Here is a 17,589-nt window from a genome sequence, read left to right as displayed (position 1 = left end):
TTAGCTACTAAGATGACAGCTTTATTGAGAGTTACACCCCAGGAATGGGTGAAGAGAACTGTACACCCCAGGAATGGGTGAAGAGAACTGTACACCCCAGGAATGGGTGAAGAGAACTGTACAGTGGTCAGTTGAGGTGGGGGGATCCAAATGCAAGCCCAGGTTCAGGAAAGCATATCCATGAAACAGACGATGCTGTTGTGGTACCCACAACAGATAAGGCACAACTGGGCTAGGGAAGCCAGCCCCGTCTGTCTGTCCAGGAATTCTGCCTTTGTGCAGAGTTCCTATCTCCATTCATGACAAGTGCACTTCCCTTTCTGAGGCTGCTGGTGTGTGCAACATCTGAAGACTTAGCCTGTGGCTGGACACTATGTCAGGGACTTCCACAATCATCCTCATGGCTACCCAGTACCAGGTGTTGGACTGAAACTCCAAGCAAAGTCAGCATATCTGGTCTTCTGTATCCCTCACGTCGCAGGGGTGAGCACCTGGCCCAATAGCTCCAGGGGTACCAGGAATGGGTTCAATGGGCAGATCCCAACTGCTTGCCAGGCCGGCCTCTGTTCTATGGGCTCAGAGGCCTGAGGACTAGCTCGGTCAGGCTCCTCGGGCTCCTCAGAGCCAGTCTCTTTATCTTCATTCCCCAGCCTGGGGCTCTTCCCGCTAGGGAGAGAGGTCTGGGGGGCCATCAGTCGAGCATATGTTTTGGTCATATGTTCCACCAGGGCTGTGCAAGGCAGATGGGACAGCTCCTCTGGAAGTGACATGATCAGGTCAAGGACCACAGCTGACTCTGACAGAAGGAAAGGGGAAGAATGAGAGGACAAGGTTTGACCCTGCACTCCAAGCCCCCGCCCCATTATAGCCCCTCTCTTCCCCAGCTCCTCTTACCAGCTGCTGAGAGCTCAGGGCCATGGCCATTTCTGGAGGAGAAGGACAGATATTTGTAGATCTTCTCAAAGTCCACAGTGAAGTCTTTCTCTATGGAGGGGCCAGCCAGGGATTTGGTTGGGGTATCAGAGACAGTGACCTCAGAGGCAAGGCCAGGGGTCTCAGGGTTGGGATCAGAGGCCTTAGGGACAGGAACAGAGGTCTCAGGAGTGGAGTCAGCAGTTACAGGGGCAGACCCAGAGGCTTCAAGGCCAGGATTCTTCTGCCCTCCTTGGGCACTCAAGAACAGCAGTGGCTTTCCACGGGCCTTCGTGGGCTTGCTGGGCGTGGAGTGCAGGAGGCTGATCGGTTCCGCAGCAGCAATGGTGAGCACCTAAGCATCAAGGGAAGTGGGAAGGCCTTCATCTTCCATTGCTCTGCTAGGCTAGAATAAATCCTCCACCTCTACCCACTCACCAAATCCTCCTTCTGAGGGTGACCCACCCATGAGATGGCCTTGACAAGCTCAAGCACGGGTGTTCTCACAGGAGTCACTGGGTGTGACAACAGAAAAGGTTCAGGATCCAGACCTACATTTGTCTTTACTTTCTGGGTAGGGGCAGGAGAAGCCTGGAACTCACTGGCAATTCTCTACTCCTTCAAATTTGGAGATTATTTACAACACCATTGCTTGGCTAAACCCAGTGGCTTTCTACCACTGGGCCATACCCACCCATGTCCTGTAAAAAATGCCTTTGACCTGCCAAGGGTCAGTGGGTATACCTGGGAGAAAGCTGCAGTCAGGGCTTCCTCCAGCGGGCCTGTTAATTTTTCAGCAAGATCCATCCATACCTGGGTGAAGCCAGCGGATACATGGTCAGACTAGGGAGTAGCCCCCAGGAGTCTTTCAAGCTTTGCCCTTCCTTGAATTCCTCCTTCAGGGGCCAGCCTTGGGCAGTCCTCGCCTTACCCTCCTGCCTTACCTCTATGGGGGCTGGGAGCTGAGCTTCTTGCCGCCTTAGCCCCTCTGGGCCACCTGGGTGCACCTTTCGAATGGCTTCACGAACCACACGGCCTTTGAGCTGCTGGATAAATCGGCGTATCTGGGGAGGAGGACAAGCTTTCTGTGAGTTCAGAAATAGAGGCAAGACCAAAAGTCTATTATTACCTTGCTTATTTCAGGAACTGCTACTGTTCCCTATCCCGGACCAGCCCAACGCTGCACATTCCCGAAACTACTGGGACTCAAGCCAAGGCCCCAGAGTGTGAACAGCTATCCTAATGAAAATGGAAAAGCCGGGTCTATTCTTGAGAACTCCTTCCTGGGGCTATAGCTTGCTGTGATAATGAGAACTAACCTATTCACTTCCACTCCACCCCATTTCCTGTACTCTCATGTCATACTAACTTTGGTTCTGTCCACCTTCACCTTTTTTGTTTGGTTGAGATTTATATAGCACTGGCTGTCCTGGAATTATGTAGACCGGGCTAGCCTTGAACTCAGAAGTCTACCAGTGCTGGGATCCTGCATGCTGGGAATAGAGGCATTCGTCACCACACCTGGCTACCAACTCCACCTTAACCCAGCCTCACTTCCACTACCTCCACCCAGCTCCGCTTAGCCCTTTGATTTCTCCCATCCACACTCGGCTCCTCTGTCTGTCTGTCTGTCTCTCCCCCACCCTCCCTCCCTCTCCCTCTCCCTCACTCTTCATTCCTCCCTCCCTCTTCTCCTCTTCTCCCCCCCCCCCTCCTCTCCCCTCCCTTTTCGAGACACGGTTTCTGAGTAGCCCTGGGTGTCCTGGGACTAGCTCCGTACACCAGGCTGACCTCGAACTTACAGAGATCCTCGTGCCTCTGCCTGCCGAGTGCTGGGATTAAAGGCGTGCGCCACCACCATTTAGCAGCTCCACTGTTTCTGTTTCACTCACGTACAGACCCACAATCCAGTAGCGTGCCATCCGAGATCTATCCCTAAGCTCCCCTCGCCCTAAGCTTCACCGCGCCTCCTTAAGAGGCCCCTTAGGTATACCTAGGTCGGCTCAAAAGCGCCACCACAACCCGGCCCCCCAAACCCCACCCGCGGCTCCGCCCCAAGCTCCACCCCCCGGGCCCGCTCGGGCTCAACAAGGCCACCGGGCTCCCTGGCCCAGCCCCCAGCCCCGGGAAACCACCTCGGCCTCACTGCGGCCCCGCAGCTCCTTGGCCAGCTCCGCGGCGTCAGGCTCTGGCTGGTCCCGCCGAGCCTGAAGAAGTCTCAGTAGATGTCGCATCTCGCGGGGGCTCCAAGCCGTGGGGCCGGCAGCCTCACTTAGGTAGCGGGCCGGGACCTTCCGTTGTCGCTGCGGTGGCTTCATGCTGGAACTCTAGAGCGCCCTTTCTTGGTGGGCGGGACTACGGGGGCCGGGAAGGTCTGAAAAAGCACTACGCGGAAGACTTAGCAGATGGGGGCGTGGCTCGCGTTTGTCAGCTGAAGGACTGGCTCTGGAGGATCCCCGGATTTTATTTGCGTTTTATATCATTCATGAGCTGGAGTCAAAACTTTAGACCCTATATTCCTGAGCCAACCCATGAAATACGTACTGTGTGCTTTGCTTTTCATAGAGAAGTGGGCTGTTGCCCTAAAAAACCTGGGCTTGTCCTTTGTGAGGCAGGGTAGCCCTGGTGGCCTGGATATCGATATGCAGACAGGCTGGCCTCAAACTCATAGAGCTCTTCCCGAATGCTGGATTTAAAAGCATACACCTCTACACCTGGCTCACTTGCTGTTCTTGTAGATGACATGAGTTTGATTCCTAGCACCAACCAATTGTAGTTCCAAGGGATCCGACGTCCTCTTCTGACCTCCCCAAGCACCAGGTACGCATATGGTGCACATACATACATGCAGACAAAACACTTGCACACAGAAATCTAAACAAACCAACCCTGGCTTGCCAAGAGTAATGAGGAGTAATGAGTAATCCCAGCATTTGGGAGGCTGAGACAGGAAGACCATTGAGTTTGAGGTTAGCCTGGGCTGCCTAGTGAGAGTCTAGCTTGAAAGAAAAATAAGTCAATCTTGAAGATTGATTGGTATTGCTGAGCCTCCATTTCCTCATTGGTAAACTAGATCTGGAAAATCCATTGTTACTTAAGTGCAGAGGAGGGGGGAGTTTGAGCAGGGGGGAATCGAGAGGCACACAGAGACCTGAATGAAGGTAGGGTCGGGGGTGGGAGTAGAGCAAAGGTCCAACCTGGGGAAGAGCGAAGGAGCAAGTGAGCCCTTGGAGTGGAGGATGAAAGCAGAATTTAATTTAAACTTAAGCTGGCCAAGTTTGGGTGTTATTTTCTGTTCCATGCAAATGGCCCTGGACTCTCCCTGGGTGTATGTGTTCATTGGGATTGGAATCGTACCCCTTCAATCTAAGTCCTTCCCAGCCACAAATATCCCCAAGTTCTGGTCCCAAGGCACAGCCTTGAGCCTCCCTTTCCTGCCCTCCCTGCCCCCTATCCATGGGAGCATATTGATTACACTGAACATTAGCAGGCAGGTCAGCAGTTTATTTTGAACCAGGGGAGTAAAGACGAGAAGGGGGTGATGGAGGAGAGACGTGCAGAAGTCCTTCCAAAAGGTTCTGAATCCATGACTGGATGCATCGGAGGACTTCACTGGGTTGTAGCATCTCTAGAGGAGGCAGAGGCTCAGCATGGGAGATCACCTCTCGGGTCACAACATTTTCCCAGCAGACATTGGCTCCCTCCATCAGTCTCTGCACAGGTGGGAGACTAGGAACTGAGTCTTATCCCTAACTCTTACCTAGTGCCTGTTCAAGTCTTAAAGACCTCCTTTCTTCACTGCTGGTAACCCCATGCCCCACATTCAACTTCCAGCTCCACCTTGACAAGTTACTTAACCTCACAAAAAGTGCCGTTTTTTTTTTTTTTTTTTTTAAGAAAATCTCTGATGGAAAAGGTAAAAGTAGCCGCCTGAAGGTTGTTCAAAAGACTAAATGAATATTCAAACTATTTGGAGCCCAGTGAGTTAGGTCCGTGAAGGACCCTTACCATCACCTTCTAGCTCTTGCTTCAGATCTTCGCACTCTGTGCTTACCTGCCTATGAGGGCCTCTGGAGCTGAGGGCCGCTGGGCGAAGCTCTAAGAGGCTGGCCTGGGGCTGGAGGTGCTGAAAGAAGAAGCGGGCTAAAATAGGGGTTGCCTGTGCGTTGTGCCAGGGTAAGCGCGCCCCCTGGTGGGAGCTGCAGCAGGTGTACTAGCCCTGAGGGCCAGATCCGAGAGAGAAGTTCGGCGTTTTAGGGCGCGCAGGATGTTTTGGGGGAGGAGGGGTGTATGGGGCAGTAGGCTGTCTGGACGTGTGGAAATAGGTGTGGGGTTCTGGCGGGACAGAAGTCGGTACCTGAATGTGCGCAGACGAGACCGAGCCCTGCAGCTAGTGCAGCACCCAGCACGAATGCCGCCAACACCAACGCCACCACTGGTGCCGGCTCCAAGGCTGCAGCGGCTGGAGCCGATGGCTCGGGGCGCAGGGCCCTGCCTGGGATGCTCTTGGACGGCCCTATGGGGATGTGCACAAGGCTGAAACCAGGCCCTGGACCTAGTTGTGTTTACCACCCGAGTTCCAGGGCCGCTTGCGAGCTTACTAGGGGGCGGACGAGGTACTGTGACCACGATGGGCTGCGTCAGAGTGTGCAGGAGCGGGCTGTCGGTACCAAGGCTCTCACCGCTGCCCGCGCATGCCTCATCCTGAGGCAGACACTGGGTTGGGAGGGAAGAAACCAGACGTCAGGGCCTTGGTGATTCTGGACTGGTCCTCCAGAGCTCCTAAGATGGACTTAAACTTCCAGCTTTCCACTAGAGCTAGGAGGTCACCACAGGACTCCTGGACCTAAGCCCTAAACAGAGAAGTGGTTTCAGCCCTAGAACACCCCATATGCCAGTCACTAGATCCCAAGTGAGGCACGCAAATCAGGGATTTGGACGTGTCAGTTTTCTGCATCCAGTCTGCCCTAAAAGAACTCCAGATTCCCACCCAAGGATCCCAGAGCCTGAAGCTGTGTTATTTTCTGTCTCCTGGGGAGTCCCCATGCAGGTAGATCCATGAGGGGTAGCTCTGTACCCAGTACCCATCCTAAGAGGAACCCAGACCGTAAAGGACTCTGCCTCCCAGGCCCCTAAACCTGGTAGAGTTCTTCCCACAGCTGCCAGAACCGCTTGTGACTAACTACAGAGATTTTCTCCAGTGCTGAGATTACTGCCTCTGCAAGCGCACCTGCGAAGGCGCCGGCGGGGTCAGAGGCGTCGGTGTCTGGCGGACAGCCCGGTGGCGCTGGCTGCGACGGCAACGGCTTATCTGGCAGTGCAAGAACTGCACTGAGGCGTTGAAAACCGGGCGCAGGCGGAAGCTGAAGCGTGCGGAGCGAGCAGCATCCGGGTGTGGAGGTGGTGAGAAGCTGACAGAGGCGTCGGCGGGGCAGCCCCCACGTAGAAGCACCAGAGCAGGCCCCAGGGCCGGGCGTGAGGAAGGCGTTAGGGAGCAGCGGTGCAGGGCCAGGCCCCATTTCGGTGAAGGACGGGCCAGAGCCGCCTGAGGGACCAACGCGCCATCAAGGTCGACCGGTCCCCATTTAACCCCACCCACCCTCGGTGTTTCAGGCGCCCGCACCTGCACAAACACATGGCTGTCGGCTGGAACCTCCAGTGGTCCAGTGCGGCGAGGGAATGAATCCTCAGTGTCTGATAAATCCAGACTGAAAAGGGGTCTGCGCAGCCAGGGGCCAGGTGCCCCAGGGAACGGGAGTGCTGAAATGGAGCACAGAGCAAGGAGGACGCATTCCTTCTAGGAGAGGGCTTCCACCTCCAGCCCTTGCCTCTCTTGGAATAGTAACGCATTACAGGTGGTCTTTTTATCCCTGCTCAGCTGTGTGCCAAATTCTCTCCAAGTTACTACCATGTACTCCCTAGTGATACCACTGCCTAGTAGTCGAAACCCCACACAAAGCTGTGCTCCTTTTTCTGACCTCTTTTGCCACCTGCAGACTAGGGATGGGGATTTGGTGACCCACGGGGTTGACCAGCATTTGCATTGGATGGAGGTCAGATGGTTAAGAGCAAGTCCGGGTTCTCTGCCCAGTTCAGGTTGCTCTAAGTCTTGGAGCAAAGAGTCTTGTCTTCGTGTCTAAGAGATCCATTATGACCTACTGACCACTGAGGAGAGGTAGGTGCTGGCATCTGCTGTGTGAGGGCACCTTCCCTAAGAAGGCTGAGCCTCAGTCCAGACAGGCAACTGGAATGAGCATTTCTGTTCAGTAGAGAACCAAGACCCCAGACAAATGGAGGACAGCACTAACAGGTAATGGCGGATGGTCTCTTATCTTGTGCTCACCCAGGCTTGCACTTACGTGCACACTCTAACATGGTCTACACAGGCAAATGGCTGCCATCAAGTTAGCGGGGGGGGGGGGGGGCGCGGGGGTGTCTCAAGAATGATTTGCACACCTGGCCCCATTCCCATAGTCCCTGCCATCACTTTGTTGTTGAGAACTTTGAGGAAAGGGAATGACACCCCCCCCCAACACACCCAGGTGCAAAACTAAGTTGAGAAGGAGCAATAGGGAAGTGAGACATGATGCCCCCGCCCCGTGCCAGCCTCTACATACCAAGTGGTTCATTGAGCACAGTGGCGGTCCCAGGGAGCAGGGCCAGAAGCAGGAGTGTGGTGCCCACCATGGTGGTCTATCCAGGCTGGAATGCTCCAGGCCAGCAGCAGGCACCTGGTTGGGCTGTACTCAGCCCTGTAGGTGTGAGTAGGCAGCCCTGGCCTTGGTGAGTCTGCCACCCTGGGAAGCAGGGAGCGGGGGCGGAGGATGCAGGGGCTGACATCCGAGCCCATGCTCAAGGCCTGCATGGATAAGGACTTCTTGGTGTGCTGAAGTTTCTAGGAAAAGGGGGCCCCTCACAAAGCAGCTTGATACCCTCAGTCACTCCAATCACCTCCCACCCAGCTCCACCCTGACTGTTTCTCATGAATGCAGTGTTTAGCCACACACGAAAAGCCCAACTCCCAGCCCCTTCCCGCATCTCTACAAATTCTACCATTCTTAGGACACCACACTCAGAAGAAAAGGGAAGGGTTTTATTCTCAAGCGCTAAGGATTTACAAACAAGGGTATTTTGTTTTAAAAAGGGAGAGGGCAACACTGGTGGCCTGAGGAGGAGTCCATAGGCCAGAGGGTAGGACCAGGCCACTCCAGGTCCCTACCTGCCCGACACCCACTCTGCCTGGGCCAGAGGGATGGCTGGTGACAGAGGGGAGGATTTGGGAGAGGTGGGGAAGTGGAAGACTCCCCCAGGCTCCCACTTAACACTGAAGGGGGATGGACACAGACAGACAGAGACACACACAGAAAATAGTTAAATAAAAATAAAACCATGCGGCCCAGTCTTGGGCCTGTGCTGGCCCAAGGACCAGCCAAGTGACCTAACTACCCATGAAGGCTGCCCATGCTGGTAGCTAGCCTCAGAGTGGTAAGGGTAGGGACCAGGCTTGTTACCCTACCCCTACTTCACTCCACCTCCCCACATAAGGGATAAGGAGAGAGGGTGCCCTGCCCAGGCAGAGCAGATGACTTCTATTGCATTTACCAGGCGGCATTGTGAATAGGATGAAGATGAGTCAATAGGACAGTTAAGAGCCACAGTGTCACCTAAGCCTACAGTTGCATCATCAGCTACATCCAGCAAGGTTTCTCAGCTTTGGTGCTGGGTTTTGTTTGTTGTTTTAAAGTATTTTTTGTTTTGTTCTGTTATATTGTTCTCTTGTCCACTTGATTTGCATGCATCACCAACATAAAGGAAACATACCCCACCCTGTCCTGGCCATTGCAGAACCATGGGACAGACACCTGGCCCACTCCAGGCCACACGCTGGGTTGGAGCTGGTCAGCTCTAGGTAAGCTAAGGGAGGATGCTCAGGGCATAATGGGAGCAGGTCACTTCACATGCCAATACCCTGGCCTCACTTGTACTCAAGCCTGTCCGTCTCGTCCCTGACACACATGCGCAGACCTCCACATCTACTTAACTCTCAATCCCTGACTTCTTTGGAACCCCTCCTTCTGCCCCTCGGCCTCACTCCTGTCACTGACTCCCTCCAGTTCGCTCCCTGCTTCCTGCTGTTCTCCACTGCACTCCTTAAACACCTTTTCTGAAGGCCATCTGTGTGGCTGAGGCCCCTTGGTCTCCCTTTGTACCACCTGAGCTCTTCTACTCAACCCCAGGCTGTAACCAGTCCCCAGTCCCATGCGAGGGTCCCCCAATGAAGCCTGGTCTTTCTTACGCCAGAACTGACAAAGAGCAGCAAGCAGTCCAACCCCCCAATGCCCGAGGGCAATGGAGAGGAGGGGGCCCACCACAAGCAGCTAAACATTACTTTGGTAAAAGTTTCTGAAGGTACCGACACACCCCATGAGGACAAGCCCCCCTCCCACACCCTACCAAGTACAATAAAATACAATAAACTCCAAAAAGGACCCCCTGAGATCAAAGAGAGAGAGACAGACAGACACAGAGACAGCAACCCATTTGGCTGCAGTCACAATGCCCACAAAGCTATCCTAGGGCAAGGACTGGAGGAGGCCTGGGTGGACCTGGGGCTTCCACTGAGGGGTAGGAGCGGCTGGGCCCAGGCTTAGGCTAGGAGAGAGGCAGAGGCTGGGAGTGAGACAGGAAACCAGGAACGGACAGAGTTAGAGAGGAAGGGGAGAGGGGGGAAAATGAAGAGCAAGCATGTGGGAGAGAAGGTGGAGGGGACAGACACTGGGAGTGTGCGGGAAAGGGACAGGGGCTTTCTCCTTGCCCCAGGGGCCACCCCAGCCCATAGGTTATGATTGAATAAATACCGAGTCTGCTCATGGCCTGCTGTCTTCCGTTCACAGTGTCTGTCGGGGTGGGGTGGGGTTCGCATAGTTGGCTGACCCCAGAGTGGGAAGAATTAGGGACCAGCATGCCCGTCTGTCCATAGCTGGTGGGTAGGGAGTCAGAGGTGGATGGGTACCCCCTACTTTCTGTCCTCAGCCCTTGGCAGCCGTCCAGGTCCCAGGTCCCCTGATGGGCAGCTGGATTGGCCAGGTGGGAAGGGGGGCCTGTGGCCATGCCCCTGGGCCCCTATGGGGCTGGCCGCTGCCGTGAGGCTACCTGAAGAAGGGCAGGTGGTGTTGGCTCAGGACTCCACTAGTCCTTGGAGACTCGGTCTTTGCCATGATGTCCTTGAACCAGGATGCCACATCCACCTCGAGTGTCTCATAGTGCTTGATGAAGCTGTGTTCCTGTAGGCCCAAGAGTTAGCTTAGCATGAGGAGTCAGCCCTCCTGGTCCTGCAGCTGAGGCCGGGAGGACTTCACGTGTGGCGGGAGTTAGGGGCTAGGTACTCACAAGTAGCTTATTATACTTTGGTCTCTTCCTGTGATCTTTAGTAAGGCTGGACGAAGAGCAGGGAGAGAAGAGAAAAGAGAGTCAGGGAGGTGGAGCCTGGCTGTGCCTGGCTGCGCACCTGTGCACAGGCCCTCCCCAGTGAAAAAGGGGTCTTCCACATCAGCCAGAAGCAGCTGCTCAGCCAGGTTCCACCAGGCTGGGATCCACAAAGTCTCCTGGCCCAGGGTAGCATGGTGAAGACCCAGCTGGGAAGTTGGAACCAGAATGTGAGGTTCACACAAGAGCAAGTTAAGACTCAAGTGTGGTCTTCCTGCATAACCTCCATAACAAAGCCCTAGGTAAGTACACCAGACACCCATAGGACCAGCTGTCCCCTTAGGTCAGATCCAAAGCCAGAAAGTGATTCCAAAGACTCCTAAATTAGTTCCTGTCTACAGCCTCCAGGCATGGACCTACCTCTACCCATGCCCATATCTCATCCCTTCCCCTTTCCCCAGCCCTCCCCAGCAGCACGAGGATATCTGACATTCCAGAACATCCCAGAGCAGAGAAGTAGGCAGAGTGGGCATGCTCACCAGTCTTTGACGAATGACTGGAAGTCCCCTGAGAAGCCCATGTGACCAGGCAGGAGCGGGGGCTCTTCCTGTAGGACTTTGGTAAGGACCTCAAAGTCTGTCTTGCAGTTCTTGTAGGGAAACTGTCCCGTTGCCAGCTCCACCTGGGAAGGTGACAGGCACTGCTGGAGCAGCAGGTAAGAGATCCCTGCCTTCCCACCAAGCCCCAGAACAGGAGCCCCAACACACCAATGATATGCCCAGACTCCACACATCGGCTCGGATGTCATAGTCAGGCTTGGTGGGGTCTGGGGGGTCAATGCGCTCAGGCTGCAAGGAGGGAGAGAAAGAGGATATAGGCTGAGGGTAGGGCCAGCCCACCCAGTCCCCTTGTCAGGTCCAGCAGGGCCCCACTCACAGCCATGTAGGCAGCACAGCCAGCACTCCGTGTTTTGGCCTTAGAGTCAACAAGGCGCCCACTGATGCCAAAGTCACAGAGCTTGATCTGGCCCCGCTCGTCTAGCAGAATGTTGGAGGGTTTGACATCACGGTGGATGACACCGTGCTTCTCCTTCAGATAGTACAGCGCTTTCACAATCTGTAGGACAGAGATTCAGGAACCTGTCAAGGGTGGAGGGGGGGGCACGGACGACAGAACCCGGGGACAACCACCTAGCCACACAAGCCCAGACTTAGCCACTCACTGCCACAGTCATCTTGCCCAAGATTCGCTCCGGGATAGGGCCCTGCATTCGTTTCTTCAGCTTCTCTGCACACGTGCCCATGAGCTCCATGGCAATGAAGACGTCTGTCTGTAGAGGAAGGGTGGTACACAGGGTTTGGGGCAGCCATGCTTTCCTCCCCAACCTAACCACAATCTGGTACCTGGGGACATGTAGGACCCTATGGGGCAGAAGGCTTGGCCCCTCAGGCAAGGTGCTCACGTTGGTGATGAAGGTGCCAAAGCACTGAACTATGTAGGGGCAGTCGTGGCTCTTGAGTACCACATCCAGGTCCATCAGGATACGCTTATTCTCTTCCTTGTTCCCCGAGCGCCGCATTTGCTGAAAGGAGGGACAGCCAGGAGGGGAGCTTCAAGTGCTGGGTAGGCTGCAAGGGTACAGGATACATCCTGGAACTGGGGTGTGGAAGGCTCACCTTGACAGCAATGATGTGGCCTGTCTTCCGGAAGCGCATCTTCCACACCTGACCACAGGTACCGCTGCCCATCTCGCCAAGGTTCTCCAAGTCATTGATTTCTGCCTGATAACGCTGGGTGAAGAGCAAGGCAGCTGGAGGGTCCCCAGAACCTCTGCTCCTGTCACCCACCACCTCTAGCCTGCCTGGGTCCTGTCACAGCCCCCAGGATGCCAATGGGGAGGTAGTACCTGGCCTCCGATGGTCAGGTACCCTGTCTGCTTCATGATCTCCTGCAGCTTCTGGTCAATCTCGATGCTGAAGAACAAAATAGGAGCTAGTCAGAAGGGTCCCACAGATGTCACCCACTTCCCACGGATCTGCACAAGGAGGGCCCTGTGCTGGTCCTGCTCCGCCAGCTTACCTCTCCATACTGCGGGGTGTGAACAAGGTTGATGGGAGCCCCAGCATGTGGCGGGGCCGGGTGGGCGGTGTAGGGTGCTGTGGGGAGCTCTCTGAGGAGGGTGAGCGACTGCCCCCATCATTGGCCAGTGGGAGCTGCAGGGCTGGCGGGTTAAAAACCAGGGGCATGAAAGGAGTTAGAATCTAGCTGGTCAAGAAGGGGTTGGGGTTCTCATCTTCTCTCTCATATCCCTTTGGCCAGGCTGATACAAGCCCCCTGCTCTGCTGGCTGGGGCCTCCTTCCCCACCCCCTGGGGTATCTTCAAGGTACCATCTCTGTCCCTCTGATCTGAAAGGAGACTGGATGGGCTGGTAGGAGAAGGGTGATCCCAGAAGCTGAGGGTTTGTCCTCAAGTACATACTGTAGAGAAATGGGGTGACTCTCTGCCAGGAACTTCCCCTAGCAGTGCCAGAAAGCAGGCCCGGGGCCACAGTGCTCACATGGGAACCACATGAGGACAGAATGCCCACCAGGACCGGCTTGGAACCTGGTCTGGCCACCAACACTGCACTGTGGACGAACAAGAGCCAATAGCTATGGAACTCTGGTTTCAGGCTGTCTTGCCCCAGATTCCACTCCTAGGTCAAGGAGAGCCACCTTCTGGCCAGCTGGCTCATTTGTGCATGTCCCAACCAGGCCTGCAGAACTGGGATGGGGGGGGAGGCAGGAACAGAACCCCAGGCTAAGCCTGAGCTCTTGGGAGGAGGGACTGATGGGAATCTAAACAGCAAAGCTCTTCCGGGAACTAGCTGGGCTGGGCAGGTGGAAGATGCTGGGCCACGGAGGGGAGCTTGGTTGGTACTTCCCAACGGCCTGCATGCGGATGGCTCGGGCATGCTACAGGCAGGCGGCGGGCAGGCAGCAGGCACCCCAGGATGGGCGGGCGATGTTAGGATGTGGGGGGGACAGGAGAAAGAGAGAGAGAGAGCCAAGACTTGGGACCCAGCTGTCCAGAGGAGATGCTGCAGAGACAGCCAGAGAGAACACGAGACATTTAGAGTAGAGCTAGGGGTTCTGGGTCTAGTGAAAGGGGCTATGAGCCCCCTGTGGTTTCTGGAAGTATCTGCCCTCCATGAACCTCTCATACTTCAGGGGTCCTAGTGCCCTAGAAGGATTATAGCTAGCTCAGCTCAGGGCATCAGCAGTAAGTATCCTTCAAACATCACTTCCCAGGTGGCCAGGAGTCTGTCAAGACAGGGTTTCTCTATGTAACAGTTCTGGCTATATTGGAACTTGCTCTGTAGACCAGGTTGGTCTCAAACTCACAGATCTGGCTGCCTCTGCTTCTCAAGTGTTGTATTAAAGGCCTGCCGCTTTCTGATATACTTCTCCATACCCTTAAATTTACTACCTCTTTTCCCCACAATTAAGCTAATGGCTTTTAGTGAGCGGGGCCCAGTAATTAATTAGCAGAGACCACTGGGCTGACATCCAGGTCCTTTGTAAGTCCTGGTGGTTAGGACCCCAGCTGCACCCAGACGCTCCAGGAACTGTCCACAGCCCACCTTCATTGACTCCTGTGATCCTTCTTTCTCTGGCACCTCAGCTCTCTGGGGTGAGGACCATACCTCTACCCTCTCCACACCCTACCAGCCCCCTTACCTACACAGACCGTCAAGCCCTCTTAGGCTGCCTCAGACCCATGGAAGAGGCTGCTGGCCCCACTCTCTGAAGCATGGATTTGATGGGGCTAGAGTGGAAAAGGGGAGAGAAATATACACAGGCCCTGAGAACAGAGGTTAGAAGGGTTTGAGTCACATGGCAGCCCTGGCTAGTACAGTAAGTTTAACAGTGGAGGAGGAAGAGGTGAGGATGAATGGATCATAGGGACACATGCTCACTTTTCAGGCTACCAGACCAACATGCATACTCATGTGCAGGTACACACATACACACATGTACACCAAAAGTATGGCGCACACACACACACACACTCATCCATGTATACACACAAGCTGGGAACACATTATCACCAACAGTCATCTCTGCTAACACAGGTATTCTTTCTCTTACACACACGAGACAGTGTTTACCCTGGAATCAGCACAGCTGAACTGCCTAGCATGGAGTCCTTGTGTGTGTGTGTGTGTGTGTTGGGGATGGAGGGTCTTGCCTCCCCCAACCTTCTGGGACACTTTTGTTCAAATCCTGTATCCTCCACCAGCTTTCCCTGAGAGACCCTATGTGACTATTCTATAGGATCAGGAATGTGCTTAGTGTCCACTGATGAACCCCTTATCGCAGCCTCAGTCCCACAGGACAGGAGATCGGTCTGTTTTTCTTACTGCTATGTTCCTGGGTCGAGAGCAGACACAATCCATAAGTCATGACACTCATTCACTCCACAACAGTGACAGACTGAATAGGAACAGTGCACCTGCCTCTACCCACCTTCTTATTCACACACATACAACCTTGTGTGCCCACCTAGCAGAATCCCATTTATTAGGGGAGCCCATTTCGTCCTCTAGGGGTTCCAAATTGAGTCAAAGAAGAAATGGGAGGCTAGAGGACACAGAGGAACTACAGTCAGGCTCACACTGCAGTAGTGAAGAGAGAAAGTGGGAATGAAGAGACAGAACACACACAGAGCATGGGGCAGGGATGAATGGTATTCTGCGGCAGGGGCAGCGGTTAGGTCAATGTGCAGATATGCAAGCAGCAATGATAAAAAGGCTGGTACCTGCTCGCTGGGACGGGGCAGGAGCAGGGCTTAGAGTGATCACAATAACTGGATGGGGAAAGGAAGAAAAAAAACCACGATAAATCACAACAGAAATAACTGATTTGTCCAACAGAAAAGAAATCAAATCATAATGAAGAGGAGGGGGAGGCGCAAGGTACCACACTGCAGAGATGGGTAGAAACCGACAGAGATGAGAGGGTGGGAGGAAGGCATGGAGCTGACAGACACAGACACCTGCAGGGGGCTCCTTGGGGCCTGCCAGCCACCAGCCTTACCAGGTCTCACTCTGTTCTAGGGACAGACACCTCTTAGGGTACCTAGAACCCCATACCCAACCCGGTCTCATCCACACTGGGGCTGAAAAAGATGGCTCTGCAGAGTCCGGCAGGGGCCCTCCAAGGCTTGGCCCAGCTTCTGGTCCCAGGCAGAATCCAGTGAAAAGCACCCACACCTCTGGGTATCTCCACACACTGGAAGAAACCCCCCAGGAAGGTAAACTGGCAGACTCAGGCCAGAAGCGGGAAGGATGGCAGGAACCCTGAAGAGGGATTCAGGGCGAAGATCAGGCTGTGAAGGTTAGGCCAGGTGACCAGGGAGTGGACAAAAATTCTCAGCTATGGGAGGCTGCCTTTCCCCTCTTACCAAGGTGACCCACAGTACAATAATATACTCCAAACATTGTATCACAGAGTATAAAGAAGGCATTCTGCTCAATCAAGAGGGATACAGAAAGGGTTGGCAAGGCAGTGATCGTAGGGTAGATGAGGAGGGAGGAAAAATCAAATTCCTTCCAGCAGAGAGACTTGGGGACGGGGTATCTGGGCTACAACAAGGACGCTAACTGTGGTCATGATGGTGACAAACTGGGTGTGTGTATAGAAAGAAGGGGAGCAGCTGTTGGTACAGGACCATATGTCAGGGGGGCAGGCCCAGAGATGGGAGAGTAAGAAAGGAGGTATGTGTCTGCTGGGTGAGACTAGATACATCCTCACCGCCACAGGTGTCTGCAGGACTAGCAGTCACTTGAGGCCAGGAGACAAAATCTGCCAGGTTGAGAGCTGGCTATGTGTTTCCAGAGGGCCAGACACACTAAGACAGCAACACTGAAGTTAGCTGGCCACAGACGTATGAGGTGCCCCTGTGTGAAGGAGACAGTCAGCTGAGCCCAATGACTACCAGGCTTAGAGCAGCCATCAAATGGAAGACTCCTCTATTCAAACAAGGATTGAATGTAAATAAAGGCCAAGTGACCTAAGTGGGCAGATGGGTATACATATGTGTGTACTGTGTGCTAGGGGAGAGGACCTCTTGACAGTCCCAGAAACAGCAAGAGTGGAACCACTGGGTCAAAAGAGATATAACTGTTTACAGGGTTCAAAGACTTGGCTGTGGTCTCGGTAGCGTCGGGTCTGATAGCCTGCTAGGTGTAGGTGACAGGCACTGGGGGCAGTCCACAGGGTGAGGGGACCCAGTCGCTAAGCTCCCATGATGTGAACCCCATGATCGCGGTATGTGTGGGGAGGAAGTCGCCCTGGAGACTGCCCACCCGACTCCCAGGTCACCGTGACCCTCTCTCTGCAAGCTAACAGCGGTAGGGAGTAGAGGGGAGGAGAGCTAGCGCCCCGGAAGCGGGGGCGGGATCTGCCTGGTGGGCGGGGCCTAACAGTGCGCCCCGCCCCGCCCGCCCCCTCCCCCACGCCGCCGTGCTTACTGGGCCTGGGCCGCTGGGGGCTAATATCCAGGTTGAGGTCGATTCTCCTCCGGGCCTCGCGGTTCTCCTGTTTCAGCTTGGCTTCCAGGCGGGACAGCTTTTGCTCCAGGGAGGACGCCGCCATCTTCCCCGCCGCCGCTCGCCGCCAGGCCGCCCGTCAGTCCGGGGTAGACAAACACCGCACTGCGCCTGCGCCTCAATGACCCCACCGAGCCGCCGTCCTACCCTGCCCAGCCCAACCCAGCGTGTGCCCGCCCTGCCGCGAGTGGTTAGCGCCGCGCATGCGCGATGCATCCCAGTAGGGAGATGACGCCACCTAGAGCTACAGGCTGGCAGTGTGCAATGTCATCACCCACGGCCACCTCCCGCAGTGCGCATGCGTGAAGTTCACCACCACCACCACCACCACCACCCCCTTTATTTTTGGTGAGAGGCGAATTTCGAGAACCACGAGTTTTTCTTTTTTCTTTTCTTTTCTTTCCTTTTTTTTTTTTTAATAAAGCGGAAGGCGGGCAGGACGGCACGCGTACATGCACAAGGGGAGACCGGCCACGCTCGCGGCTTTTACTGCGCACGCTCACAGCTATTCCCGGATTCTTCTCCACATGGTGCCTCCGTTAACTTCCTGTGAGCTCTTCCCAGCCCTGACTCTCCCTGGCATCTGCATCTTTACAGCCTTCCTCATCTCGATCAGTCCTTCATTAGGACCTGTTATGCTTAATTGCGGCTTGACCTC

At 54.9% G+C, this 17,589-nt stretch overlaps 3 protein-coding genes across 10 annotated transcripts; all 3 read right to left on the bottom strand.

Annotated features, from left to right (window-relative positions):
* Window positions 1–3,250, bottom strand: Snapc2 (small nuclear RNA activating complex polypeptide 2). The gene is made up of 5 exons (XM_038345779.1): window positions 3,048–3,250; window positions 1,857–1,976; window positions 1,657–1,725; window positions 895–1,267; window positions 1–796 (listed from the first exon to the last, which is right to left on the bottom strand). Exons 1-5 carry the CDS (start codon window positions 3,228–3,230, stop codon window positions 471–473), a joined length of 1,071 nt encoding a protein of 356 aa, XP_038201707.1. The 5' UTR covers window positions 3,231–3,250; the 3' UTR covers window positions 1–470.
* Window positions 3,251–4,395: 1,145 nt separating this feature from the next.
* On the bottom strand, window positions 4,396–7,653 carry Tgfbr3l (transforming growth factor beta receptor 3 like). Of its 6 annotated transcripts, XM_038345450.1 has the most exons (7): window positions 7,530–7,653; window positions 6,536–6,672; window positions 6,143–6,457; window positions 5,514–5,628; window positions 5,270–5,428; window positions 4,967–5,038; window positions 4,396–4,540 (listed from the first exon to the last, which is right to left on the bottom strand). In XM_038345450.1, the coding sequence occupies exons 1-6, from the start codon at window positions 7,597–7,599 to the stop codon at window positions 4,971–4,973; spliced, it is 864 nt and encodes a 287-aa protein (XP_038201378.1). In that variant the 5' UTR covers window positions 7,600–7,653; the 3' UTR covers window positions 4,396–4,540; window positions 4,967–4,970. The 6 variants fall into 6 exon arrangements, 5 of the variants coding, with proteins under 5 accessions (XP_038201378.1, XP_038201376.1, XP_038201375.1 ...); XM_038345448.1 differs by having other exon boundaries at window positions 4,396–4,625; window positions 6,143–6,672; XM_038345447.1 differs by having other exon boundaries at window positions 6,143–6,672.
* Map2k7 (mitogen-activated protein kinase kinase 7) lies at window positions 7,652–17,053 on the bottom strand. Of its 3 annotated transcripts, XM_038345441.2 has the most exons (13): window positions 16,854–17,053; window positions 15,140–15,187; window positions 12,418–12,559; window positions 12,245–12,311; window positions 12,015–12,128; window positions 11,801–11,920; window positions 11,561–11,668; window positions 11,275–11,454; window positions 11,106–11,186; window positions 10,878–11,020; window positions 10,303–10,348; window positions 10,066–10,196; window positions 7,652–7,771 (listed from the first exon to the last, which is right to left on the bottom strand). In XM_038345441.2, exons 1-13 carry the CDS (start codon window positions 16,975–16,977, stop codon window positions 7,765–7,767), a joined length of 1,311 nt encoding a protein of 436 aa, XP_038201369.1. In that variant the 5' UTR covers window positions 16,978–17,053; the 3' UTR covers window positions 7,652–7,764. The 3 variants fall into 3 exon arrangements, with proteins under 3 accessions (XP_038201369.1, XP_038201370.1, XP_038201373.1); XM_038345442.2 differs by lacking the exon at window positions 7,652–7,771 and having other exon boundaries at window positions 7,985–10,196; XM_038345445.2 differs by lacking the exons at window positions 7,652–7,771; window positions 15,140–15,187 and having other exon boundaries at window positions 7,985–10,196.
* Between the last annotated feature and the right edge of the window lie 536 nt (window positions 17,054–17,589).

The sequence above is a fragment of the Arvicola amphibius genome, chromosome 10, assembly GCF_903992535.2.
Source record: "Arvicola amphibius chromosome 10, mArvAmp1.2, whole genome shotgun sequence".
NCBI classification, from domain to species: domain Eukaryota; kingdom Metazoa; phylum Chordata; class Mammalia; order Rodentia; family Cricetidae; genus Arvicola; species Arvicola amphibius.
This window is presented reverse-complemented; position numbering and strand designations above follow the sequence as displayed.